Source organism: Anser cygnoides, chromosome 15 (assembly GCF_040182565.1).
Source record: "Anser cygnoides isolate HZ-2024a breed goose chromosome 15, Taihu_goose_T2T_genome, whole genome shotgun sequence".
Classification (NCBI taxonomy): Eukaryota; Metazoa; Chordata; class Aves; order Anseriformes; family Anatidae; genus Anser; species Anser cygnoides.
In genome coordinates this window covers 8,685,072-8,697,779 of record NC_089887.1, presented here as the reverse complement: position 1 = coordinate 8,697,779, position 12,708 = coordinate 8,685,072, and the positions used below count along the sequence as shown (strand labels likewise).

The following is a 12,708-nucleotide window of genomic DNA, read 5'->3' as shown; positions in this document are numbered from 1 at the left end:
TTAGGAGTGAAAGAGACCTATTAGGTTGTCCAGTGTATTCCCATGCTGAATTGTGTGGGTTTTTTTCCTACCATAATTTCTCCTGTGCTTTATCCTATCTGCTGTCAAACGTCTCTGGGGGAAAGACTATTTTCTTAAATCTTTGCTCTCATGAGACTTCAGTAATGCATTCATTTTTCAAAATCAAAACTGATCAATGTTTTAACATTTTTATTATCATAACTGATGTTTCTTTCTGGTTAGCAATTGCAGAAAGAGGTTGCTGTAACAGACTTTGTAATCATAGAGTCGTTTAGGTTGGAAAAGACCTATAAGATCATCTAGTCCAACCTTTAACCTATCATATGGAATATGTTTTATTTTAAAGTATGTTAGATCAGGGAAAGTGAATGGAAGATGATCTTGTGATAACTTTGTAATGTCCTGATCACCAATATTTTTGCATGATTATTACGAAGCACATCATACTTAAGCTGAAAAATGCAAAATGAATTCTGATTATAATTAGTTCACAAAGACATCTGCAGGTTAACAATGCACATTGTGCAGATATTTCCTGTGTTTATCCTGATTCATGTAGCATAGGAGGAATGTGTCAAAGACAGGTCAATTTATGTCATTTTTTCCTTCTATAAATGTTCACTGCTGTGCAACTAAAGATTTAATTGACTAACAAAGTGAACTGTTTCCTGGCAAAAAAATAACAAAAGAAAAAATGTTCAGATTGAATTCCTCCCTGATAAGCTCACTGAATCTGACAAGGATAAACTAAAATGAATTTGTTTCCTTTGATAACTGTTTTGACAACACTGTTCTGATTGCTGCAAATTCATTGCAAAGGAAAAACAATTTGCTTAAAACAGATTAAATTACAACTGCTAGATTAAATTGAATTTTGTTGTCAAAGTATAGAATTTATTCTCTCAAAGAATTCACTAAGTAGTGGGACCCAGTTTAGTACTGTGATTGAGAATAGCTGTATGAGGATGATCAGACGTGGTTGTTTTCAGATTCTGTTCAATTAAAAAATGTCCATTTATCATCTAAAATAAGCTGTAGAAATCTCTCCGGTGAAGGTGTTGGTCTCTTAAAGCTTAGGTGTTTGGCTTCTAGGAACAGTGCCTGGTATTATCCTGACAAGTGTGAAAACTCGTTAGGGAGATGCGTGTTTCTGTACAGCCAAGCACTGTAATGGAGCTCTATATGAACCCTGAAGGTTTTTTTGTCATGAAAGAGATCATCAAGACACATGGGGTTCAGGACTGATAGCTGTGTTGTCATGTTCAAAGCAGTTTTCTTTCTTTTCTGTGGAAGCCGCCCAAGCGTGTATCTACCTATGATAAGATTCACCTTGCAAAGTAGATGCTTTCTGGGGAATTATCTAGGGCTGCCAAACAATCTAGCTGTAAACCTCACTGTTGTCATCCCCTAGTTACATGACTACCCCGTGTCCTTCACCATGAAGTCAGCACCTCACGTAACATTTCGCATCCACTCACTTGTGGCTGGAATTCAACAGTGACCCTCAATTTATGTCATGTGCTAATATCCCAAACCGTGGAAAGAATTAAGCCATATAGAGCACTTCTTTTCTGCCTCTGTTCACATCCCTCAGATTTTTTTTTGCTTCATACTCATGCAGCACAGGGAGTAACACATATGATGAAGGTAATACCTAGAATCAAGTCATCCTTCATGCATTAAATCTCTGATTACGTATTTATTCTACTTTTCTTAGCAAATGGCAGTATTTCCATCATTTCTTACATTTATTCAAAGCTCCAACCTCTTTCATGATATCTAGCAGTTTCACAAATGTATTTGACCAGTTTTAATTGTCTTCCTAAAAAGTAATAATTGCAGTTGAGTCCCCCATCTGACAGGGTAAGTGTTACCTTCTGGGTGGGGATAGCCTTTCTCTTTGCTAAACGGTGTTATTTTGATAAAGCACTCAATGTCTCTCTTCAACAGGGGCTAAGTATCTTCTAGTATTCACTGTCTGGTTGTGTATGTCCATAACACAGCTTGTGTAAGAGTGGTCTGGAAGAAACTAGGTAAATCCTGTGATCCTGACCAGCAGTCTAGGTTGTGTTTTCTGTATCATGGCTACTCTGGTTTCTGAAATGCTGAATAAGCACCTGTAGTCATTTGTACACTTAATCTGCAAGGATGGAATGCGGAGAGGAAATCTCTAAGAAAAGAAAGGCTGTAATCAATTCTGTATTGATCAAAATTCATGCTTTGAATTTTGAACTCAAAAAGTATTTTATAGCATGTAGTGCAGTCCAGTTAAATACGGCCTGGCTGCGTGAGTCTCTAAGGATACCTAGCTGCAAAGCATTTTGCCAAATTCCCTTTAGTGGTGAAGATATCTCCGAACTGGGAGCAAAGGGCACAATCATTTTGCTCCAAGACTCCAGACTTTGAATTTTTTGCCTGATTGTAATGTGTACGGTATCTGTGATTGTTGTTGTGCATGTGTTTGGTTTGTGCCTTCCTTTCTGGACTACCCAGCAGATAATTTTGTCTGAGCAGCCATACAATATGCTTGGGGGTGTGTCTAAGTATGCACAACGCCTTCAAGCTGGTTCCATGCAAGAGGAAACAATATTTATCAGTGTTCTTTCTAAGCCTTGGAATCTATGAAGTATTTTAAGTATGATAATAGAGCTATGAACAAAATGGCAAGTAATTTACAACAGATTTTCATATATGAGTTCTGTTAATTTCTTTGCAATGAGATTGCCACTAAGAAAGATTACCCTTCAGAGGTATTTGTTATAGCTATACTGCAGCAAATATCAAGATAGTATATGCAAAATTTTCTCACTCATTTTTTGACTAGGCTTGAAAGCATTCCACAAAAGGTCTAAAATTTTGGCTGAGCCACTGGCTGTTGGCAGTAGCAATATTAAAGTAGACAGAGTAATGTCCTGTATATTTTATTTAATAAAAGCAGTCAATTTAGCTTCTGTTCCTCTCCACTAGTAAAAACATGTGACCAGTCCAAAGATAATAAATAATTTGAAACTATCTTCTATCTTTAGAGAAAAAGGACGAAATTTATTGCCTGTGATTTCCTAACTGAATGGTTATACAAGTAAGTTGATCATGGCTTTTACTATTAATTATGCCCAGTGATTCAAATACATTAATTTACAAATTGAATAGCTGCAATTTAAACTGAGTTGTTTCCTTTTTTTTTTCTTTATTATCAGCCACAACCCAAAGAGGAAAGATGAGTCATTCACAGGATTCTTTTCCATTCCTTTTGTTAACGACTGGCTAAAGGACCAGTAAGTTATTGCAGTACTTAGAGTAACCTTTTCTCTTTTTATTCTTTTCCTCCTGTTATTACAAAAAAGTAATAGAGCTTCAATGCATTATAATTTTCCCCTCTGAAAGCCCTTTATTGTGTGCAGCAGAGAACTATGTGATGCTTTCTAACTTTGCCATGCATTAGTTACAAGGTATTTTGTACCGGCATTGTACCCGGATAAATTGGTTTAGAATTCTTACACATTTTAATTGTTGCAGAGTGTGGGACATTCGAATAGCCTGGTAGTATTATGAATATCTTTCTATTAAGGAACAAAGCAATGTTTTCAGTGTTGCTGTGGAAATATTTGAGGATACGTAGTCTAGAAATTCTTTCCCTAACTGTAAGCAGCAGTTTTGAAAATACCTTTAATAATCCTTGGCATTAGAATGCATTTATGCTGATATTTATGACTTTGCATTTGAGAAATGAACATTTCTTTTGGCAGTCTCAGTCTTAGGTTCCTCATTATTCCTGTAGAGCCAAGCTACACATCAGTTTTGAGAATATGTTACTTTCCTTGAGGTTGCAGTTTGTTTTCAATCTAGCTGTTGTATGAGAAAAGAAGAAAAGTGAAGTAATACTCTACAGTGAGAGAATAAAAAAAATTATGAAGGTTAGATTTGGAAGAATTTTTCTGTTAGAAAACTTAATTGGAGACTAGATTGGTGGTTGGTTAAAACTTAGAGATGAGCATCTTTGCAGGCATGTTTGTTTCATTATGCTACTTAAGTGGAAATTGAGCTTTCTTGAACTCCTGTCATGTGAAACTTAGAATAAAATCCTTTGGAGAAGCTTTAAGCCTTGAGTCACTGACCCAGCAAGAGGAAAGCTCCTTGGCTTTTACTGTCTTTGGAGACAAATTGGTGATTGAGGCACAGTTACCTTTGGCTACCTTAGAGGTAGTCATGTAGTCAAAGCTGTGTAAGAAGCTTCTGAGTTTCCTTCTGTGATGACTCAGTTCATCTCAACTCTGTTACGTTCAGGTACCTGCTGCCACATCGTACTGCCCAGCCACTGTTGTTCAAACCTACCACTGATGGGGCTCTTGTAATAGTTTCATTCTCTAAATCGCTTGGCCTTGCCAACAAAACTCCTGTTTAATGCAGTGGGGTTGTGCTACTCATTTCTTCAGCATACTGAAGAGCCATTGGACAGTAAGGGAATTCTGATACCGTTGAATTGTGAGGATGGACATCTGTACCTAAGATAACAAAGATCAGTTTTACAAACATTTCCTCGTGGAAGTAAAAGTGACCTAAGTTGTTCCCTGCTCTCTCCTGTTCTTCAGCGTGCTTCTAGTCAGCCTGATATCACCCTGTTGGGTAGGATGCTTGGTTATTCTGATCAGGGACCTCCTCTGAGCTAGAAATGTCTCTGCCAAAATATGAGGGGTTTGTATAGCTGTTTAGATTGTAGATTGTTTCTCCAATCTGGTTCACCTGGGAGCCAGGCAGGCCTTTGCATTGGCACAAATGAAAGATTAAAATGAAGGGCTTGGGGCAAGGTGAAGAGAACAAATGAGCCAGTAAGATATAGAGGTGGTGGCAGGAACTGCTTAAGTCAGCTTTGCCAACAAGAGAAATACACTGTGGAATCACAGCCTGAATGACTCATAGCTTCTGTTCGGACTTGGGCTCCTGAATAACGTAGTGACAGCTCCACAAGGACACTGAAGAGTCAAAGTGCTATTTAAACTGATACACACTTGATCTTAAATCCTCCAAACAATTAGGCCTTTAAAAATAATTTATTAAAGAGCAACTTTTTGTGAACGCACATTAAAATTACAGATTTCTTGACAAGTATTGCTTATGAAGTAATCGTTGTTAGAGCAAACTGAAAGATTGCAATATTAAATAGGAATAAGAATTTATTATTATGTCCTGGATATGACATTTAAAATGTAATTGAATCCGTACATTTTATTGCCACTTCCATTTTTAACTGTAGTACAGGTTTTATGTTTTAATAGGATCTATGTGTAACAGAATATGCTAAAAACTGTTGGTCAGATTTTGATGGGAAACATCCTTATTCCAAACTTTTAGATGATATAGTAAAGAAACAGAAGAAAAAGGTGTTGCTACAGGCTTAAGGAGTAAACTCTTCTGTTGATTTTTTAGTTACATGTCGAAATTTGAAAAGCATAATGGAAGGTCTGTTAAAGAGGAACACATTTCTATACTGTATTAAAATAGGGTTTATGATTGCGAAGCCGTCTTCATGCTTAAAAATAAATAAATAAATAAAACAAAAAAAGAAGGTTAAATATTTCTTCTGCAGAGATCCAGCTTTTTTAATATATTCCATACTTGAGTATAACTTTTTTTTGGCCCTCTTCCAGTGCCTCCATTTTTTTCTTTGAAGTTAATTTTTTTTTAAGAATAGTCAAAGCCACAGTCTTATGAGCCTCACTCCCCATATGATGTGTTTCTAAATGAGATCTTGCAGCCTACTTTTTCTTTAAAGGGAGAGCCAAACACTGCATCAGCTTCCAGAATTTTGAATGCAAACATTTTAGCTTCAAAAGCTGGTTGCTGTAGGTGAAGAAGCTTGTAAAATTACTTCAAATTTGTTTCCATCTTTAGTATTTACAGTAATTGCTATGACATCAGTAGATAAAAGCCTTAGTATAGTTACCTTGTCTTCCGCTGTGCCCCATATAATACCAACAGCACTGACAAAATATTATATCCTGTGGGAATCCTTGATTACTGAAGCAGATTTCAAAAGCAGGAGAAGGAGCAGCTTCAATGCTGACTGGTAATCTACATTTCACTTCCAGAAGAGCACAAAGCGTTTGTGTTGTCTTAAAGGATAGCTGTACCTTTTAGAAGACAGAAAACTGTAGTTTTAACTGGCAACTAACAAAAGTTTTTGGAAACTTACTGGCATACATACTGATGTCCCTATCCTACATTCAAGCCCACTGATATAGTCAAATAAATAAATCTAATTAAAGTTTTGGATGTTTTTGCACTCCTTCTTTAAACATGATAATGAGGAACACAGTTGCCTTTTATCAGTATTTGCCAGTGGTGTTTCTGGTTGAATAGCAGTGAAGCTCAATCACAAGTAACCAGACTGTATATACTGAATCAGGGAGAAGGAAAGAGCTTGACCTGTGTTTATGCCCTGATCCTACTTCAACTTTGCTTTTCTAGCATTGATAGGCTGAGATTCTGAGCATCACGGGAGTATCATTAGCCAACCCTCTTGAGTCTATTAATGGAAGAAATAGGTAGAAAACAATTTTAAATAAAAATGTTCCACTGCTCTGAAAAATACTGGCATTATAAAAGTATGCTGTCACATGAATTTAATAATATGACAGTATCGTTCAAGTTCATCTTCTAACTTACGTTCAGTGAAGGAAAATGGTGTATGGATCTGGGTTAAGAATAACTGTGTGTATTTTTCTGGCTTTTGAAGATTAGTCTTTGCTTATATTACAGGGATTATAGGAACTGAAGAAGCCTTTTATAAATAAACATTTGTTTGCAAGAGTTGATTTATCTGCATTTCGTCATTTTCTGTATAAAGGTATTTACTTGATACTCAGTTCAGAAGGTCACATTTCCTGGTTTAATATCTGTGTATACCAAAACAAATATGCAGATATAGAGCAAATAAATTTATCATTGCTTTAATGAAATGGACAGATTATTTATTTGTTTATAAATGATTACTATATGTGAAGAGTGGCTTTTTGCCAAATATCTCAATATGAATTTATACACATTGATTTTTTTTTTTTATTTTTGTTTTTTCTCCCCTTCATTCATTCCTGGTATTCTAATTAGACAAAGCCTGCTGGTCTCAGCTGCCTTTACAGTTGACTTCATTGTCAGTTCTCAGATGGCCAATAGGGGTAATTTTGCATGGGTGACTGATTTCTTTCTTTCCATAATATGCCCATTTTCTACAGGCTTTGCTTTCTGCACACTTGTATTTCACTGGTCAATGTCTAAGCTAGCCTTTTTTTAGTATAGATTTCATTTGCATTATGTTTTCTCTTTATGTTTTTCTCTTAATAATTTGAGCTTTACCTTTTTTAGTGTAATGAGCAGCACCTTTACTTATAATAATAGAAAAATCCAACAAATATGTCTGTATGGATTTTATTCTTTGTGGATCTAAGCAAAGAATTGACATTCCAGTAATGTGGCATTATTCAAGTTAATGAAGGAGAAAATTTTTGACTTAAAAACAGTGTTTCGGAAAATTGCATTGTCAGAACTTCTTCACAAAGTTTATGTATAAAATATTTATATTGCATAATGGTGTTTTATGAGACTGAGGTTTTATGGCTACAAATCCTGATGCAGCATCATAACTTGCCTTAATTTATGTAAAGATTGTCAAAATGGCAATGAGAAAATTGAAAACGAATTAATGGTTTGTGATGTCTTCCTAATGTTGCTGTTAGAGCACTGATTGGAGACTATTTATGCTGCTGTTCATTTTTCATGTTCAGAGGATATGAGGTCTGATTTAAAGTATACAAACATAAATGGAAATTTCTCCACTGACATCAGTGGACTTCAGAATAGGTCTGTGTTTGGTTTCCTTCAGTCCAGGGCTACACTCTTAAGGAATGCATAAATATTGGTCCCACAAAGGAGATGACTGAGGCAACAAAGGGAGGGCTGAGTTTTATCATTAAAATGGGTAAGTTCTGCACGAGTAGAGAGCATATTAAGGGGGAAGAAAGCCACTATAGTTTTCAGACAGAAGCTAAGACAGAAGATACTTCTTGTGTTGTTATTTTGTCTTCTTACTGTGCTTTCTCTTATTCCTCTTCTTTTCTTGTCCTCTTCTGTTCTTGTTACCATTCACCTGTTCTACCTCATTCTCTGTTATATGACTCTGCGTCCCTACTTACCAAATTTCTCACGTTAGTTCCATACCATCTTTTCTTTTTACTACATCTTTCCTTCATTATAAATAGGTAGATAACTATATCAATAGTTTATGTTAACAGTTGTATACATATTATCATTATGACCACTTTGATAATATTTCTGAATGTATTTTTATAGTTTTATTGTACTGTAATATTTTGGGGACAGTAACTGTTTACTTCTAAATGTCAATAACTTACCTAGATATTTTTTTTTTTGCTACTACAGTTATAGATGATAATGTATGCACAAAATTGTCCCCATTCTAAGGTCTTTATGTAGAAGTAGGTAATAACCTGAATGAAACTACATGTAGTAGATATTTTTTCCTAAATGTTTTGGAGGTGAAACAAGTGCAGGGCTAAACTCTTGGGGTTTCCAGCACTGTGAGTATGGAGGTGTGGAAGGGGTTGAATATCTAGCTGACACTAATGTATTTTACGTTAGATTTATTCATCCTTTTATATCATCAAAAACCATAAAATTAATCAAGACTGAAATTTGCATATTTTTTTGTTCTTAAATTTGTGAGGGATAGCAATTAAACAGGTGATTTAAAAGTGAAATGTTTTGTTTCTTCACAATCTATTGCCTTTATGTTTGAGGGTATTCAAATAAAAAAGTATGAGCCAGCAAAGCTGTGGAAGATTCAGAGAATAGAAGCAGGCAAAAGGGGTCAAAATATTGTGTGTTTTTATTTTTTTAATCTTCATTTAGCTATTGACAACATCAAGGAACTGTTACTTGGAGAAGGTGATAGAGAAGAGTTCAGACAGTTAGCAGGAGTCACACTTCAAAACGTCTGCTCATTTGCACTTCCTTTCTTCAGAAAGTTAAACTGGGTTATGCCCACATTCACAGTCCTTCAGAAATACGCCCTCCACATAATGCACAAAAATGTTTTCTTAATAAGGATTTTTTTTCTTCAAATGTTTTCTCTAATTATAGTGTATTTAGATTACTGCAAAAGAAAACCAGTGGTTAGTGTTTTCTTTCTGACTGTCAAATGGTTGCGTTAGTACTAATAATGTTAAGAGAGGTCTCAGTTCACGCTCAGTTTGGCCTGTGGAAATGTTCCAGGAGTATTTTTATCAAGTGTCTGTAGGAATCTTTCCCTGGAAACTTGTGAGGCTCATGCAGTGATAGTGTAATATGTGGTTAATATATCTAATTGCTTTTAAATACCAGGTCAGATAAATCAGTACTTCGGTCTCACTTTCTGTCAGCAGTAGCCTTCCTGCTTTTTAAGTAGATATTACATACTTAATAGTATGTATAAGCAAAGATTCTATAGACCTTTTTAAAAAAACATTTCTAGATTATTATTATTTTTTGGCTATAGTATTTCTAGATTCTCTGAGTGGGAATAAGAAATACTGGAAATATAAAAGAAATCTACTTTGACAAATTTACAGAGAAAATCTTTTGATTGTTTAGGCCAACAATCAAAAGTACTTTCCAAACCTAATACTTTATCAGAATCCTTTTTTAAAAGTTAAGGAGATCACCATGTTCATTTATTTGTCTGTCTTGTATTTCTCCCTATTCTTTGGTCTGTTCTTTTGTCTTTTAGATTATGAATTCTGTAGTGATTCTGTCATTGCATGTGTTCATACATGATATAAATATTCAGGAACAATAACCATCACAGTCAAATTAAAGGTGGAGTGGTTTGGGCTGTCATCTTGAAACTTCCAGGCCTCCAGAGGGCCTGATGCTTGTTGTGAAGGGTTACTTCATTATTTCAAGAGACTAGCTTTCTGAAAAGAGAGCAAAACCCTCATCGTTTATTGACTGCACCTGGGTACTTCACTGTCACCTGCACTCCATCCTGTCACAGGTACTGGTGCTCTGTAGCTAGCACAGTGGTCCTGCAGGCACCTTGCTGCAAGACTAGACTGGTAGTTAGATTTGGAGGTTTTCTGTTACTGTTAGGAAATGGATTGGAATTAAAAAAGCAAATACAAAATCCTGAATTACACATGGTGAATTTTTCCTTGATTAATTTTTTCTTATATTTCCTTTTCAAGGAAAGAATCAGACCTATATGTAGGACAGATGGGAGCTTAGTGACAACTGAGGTTTTTGGACTGCCCAACAATACTGACTGTATACAGAGTCCATCAGTGTGACTGTGAGCCTGCTCCTTGTTTGCTGACAAACAGGAGCAGGTTCCTTGGCTGTTTTGCTGACAAGAAAATGGAGGTTCTTCCCCCTCCTTGAAAGTTCATTGAGAAACCCAGATCCTCTCCAAGAGGAGATGAGACACACATAGAATCATAGAATTTCATGACTTGGAAGGGGCCCACAAGTCCAACTCCTGTCTCCACACAGGACCACCCCAAAATCAGACCCTATGTCTGAGAGTGTTGTCCAAACGCTCCTTGACCTCCATCAGGCTCAGTGCCATGACCACTGCCCTGGGCAGCTGTCCCAGTGCCTGACCACCCTCTGGGTGAAGAACCTTTCCCCAACCCCCAGCCTGACCCTCCCCTGTCCCAGCTCCATGCCGTTCCCTCGGTTCCTGTCACTGTCCCCAGAGAGCAGAGCTCAGCGCCTGCCCCTCCGCTCCCCTCGTGAGGGGGCTGCAGGCCGCCATGAGGCCTCCCCTCGGCCTGCTCTGCTCTGGGCTGAACGAACCAAGGGATCTTATAACTCTAGTGTTGCTCTAACAGCAATTATCTGTCAGTTATGGCATAGAGCCTGTATACTTGTTTCTTGTTACCACGTTTTAACAGGAAAGGAACTAGTATGGTTAGTCCATCTTCATGTTTTTTTTGACTGTAGTCTGCCCAGGATAAGAGAATTTTTATGGATACTTCATGCCTTCAGTAAGAACATCTTTCAATACCTCATACATCTATTTAATGCAAGTCTTTTTTATTTCTTCTGGGTGCTATGTTCCACCTGCGTAATGTACTGTAATTAGTAAGTATCTCACATAATCAGGATCTGTAAAATCTCGATTGCTCAGAAAGCAAGAAACACGTTTATTGGCATTTAACTGTCCTCTGGTCAGTGCCTGCTTTATGCACATTTGGCAAAATATATACTTAAGAAAAAACATTTTATTGATACTTTTTTACAGGTGCAACTTACTTTATGCAATATATTATATATATCAAAATAGATATTAAAATGTTGAGTGTGTGGACATTTAAGAGTGTGCATAATCAAAGACTGAATAAGCAGAATATAGCTACCGTGCATTTTACTGTCAGTTTTAATCTTCTTGGAGTCATACAGCTGTCTTCTGCCACAAATGACATATTCCCTCTTTTCCTTGTTCACTGCTGATGGGTGATTACCTCTGCTCAGATTCTATTTTTATTTGACCTGAAGCCAATTGCATATATTCTCTTAGATAAAAATGGACCTGATATGACTTTTGTTCTCTAAAGCTGCCCTGCTGAAATGATTGATATTTGCCAGTGACTGTCATACTGAAAATTAAGTCCTATTTTTCATGCTTGATTTTATATTGGTTTCTCAAATTTAGTGTGGGATTCTAAACTACATACTTTTATAATTTATAAATGAAAGCAATGCAATGCTAGGGTTGGCCTTGCAGATGTATTACTTCTTAGGAAAGTTCAGTGTCTTTGAAATAACTGCTGTAAAATATGTAGGTCTTCCTGTGATTTTTGCACTCTAAGATTTGGTTTTCAAAAAGATCAAAAACAGAACAGTGAATGAAAGCCTATCAGCCAAACCAGCACAGTCCAACTTCATATTTTTAAGTCTGATTATCAGAAGGAGTTAGCTCAGGAAGCCTTGCTTATATAGCACTTATAAATTCCCTTGAGCGGTAGAAATGCTAATTAATGTTCACAGAACTAAAACTGTTTAGCTTAATGTAAAGACCTCTTTTTATTTTTGCCTTATTTCCACTCTTCCAAACAGACTGAGTTTTTCTTTCACATGGAAATAAATGTAGGCCAAAACCCAGCTGACATGACGATGAGACCAGTTTAGCTGAGTATACTGACTCAAACGGTGTAGTCAGTAGAGCGCTAGGTAACAGTTAAGGTTGTGCACGAAGTTGAAATGTTCCTTCAGTGAAGACAAGCCCTAAGAGAAAGGCCGCAGAGAGCATAGGAAGCTTACTAGGGCAGAGACTAATAGAAATTAAATTAAGTGAAAGGAAAATGTAAGCTGTCAAGCCTCCTAGCCTGAGCTGGAATATATTTATATTTCCTAAAGGAACGGCAAAAGTAATGCTTTAGCCAGTAAGTGCAGGACTGGATGAATAGCTTGTTTATCTATGGTCTTCGTAGTATATGCGTCTTTATAATATAAATAGTATAAATAATATTCCTGCAGAGTTTGCGTGTGTCACTAGTTTTGTTCAAGTAAACATAGTTTAAGACTAATACTGATTAAAAACAAATTTGGTAGTTAAATCCAAATCATTGCTGAATCCAAACTCATGTTGTGGACTTCCAAGTCAAAGCTGTGATCAGTCCGTGTCCCATGCAGGGA

General features: G+C 36.4%; 1 protein-coding gene across 2 annotated transcripts in view; it reads left to right on the top strand.

Moving 5' to 3' along the window:
- IQCK (IQ motif containing K) overlaps positions 1-12,708 on the top strand; it is a 54,598-nt gene that overhangs the window by 8,591 nt on the left and 33,299 nt on the right. For both annotated transcript variants that reach the window (XM_048060786.2, XM_048060811.2), the window contains exons 5-6: positions 3,048-3,100; positions 3,219-3,296. In XM_048060786.2, coding sequence (XP_047916743.2) covers positions 3,048-3,100; positions 3,219-3,296 — 131 coding nt within the window. The remainder of the gene's footprint in view (positions 1-3,047; positions 3,101-3,218; positions 3,297-12,708) is intronic.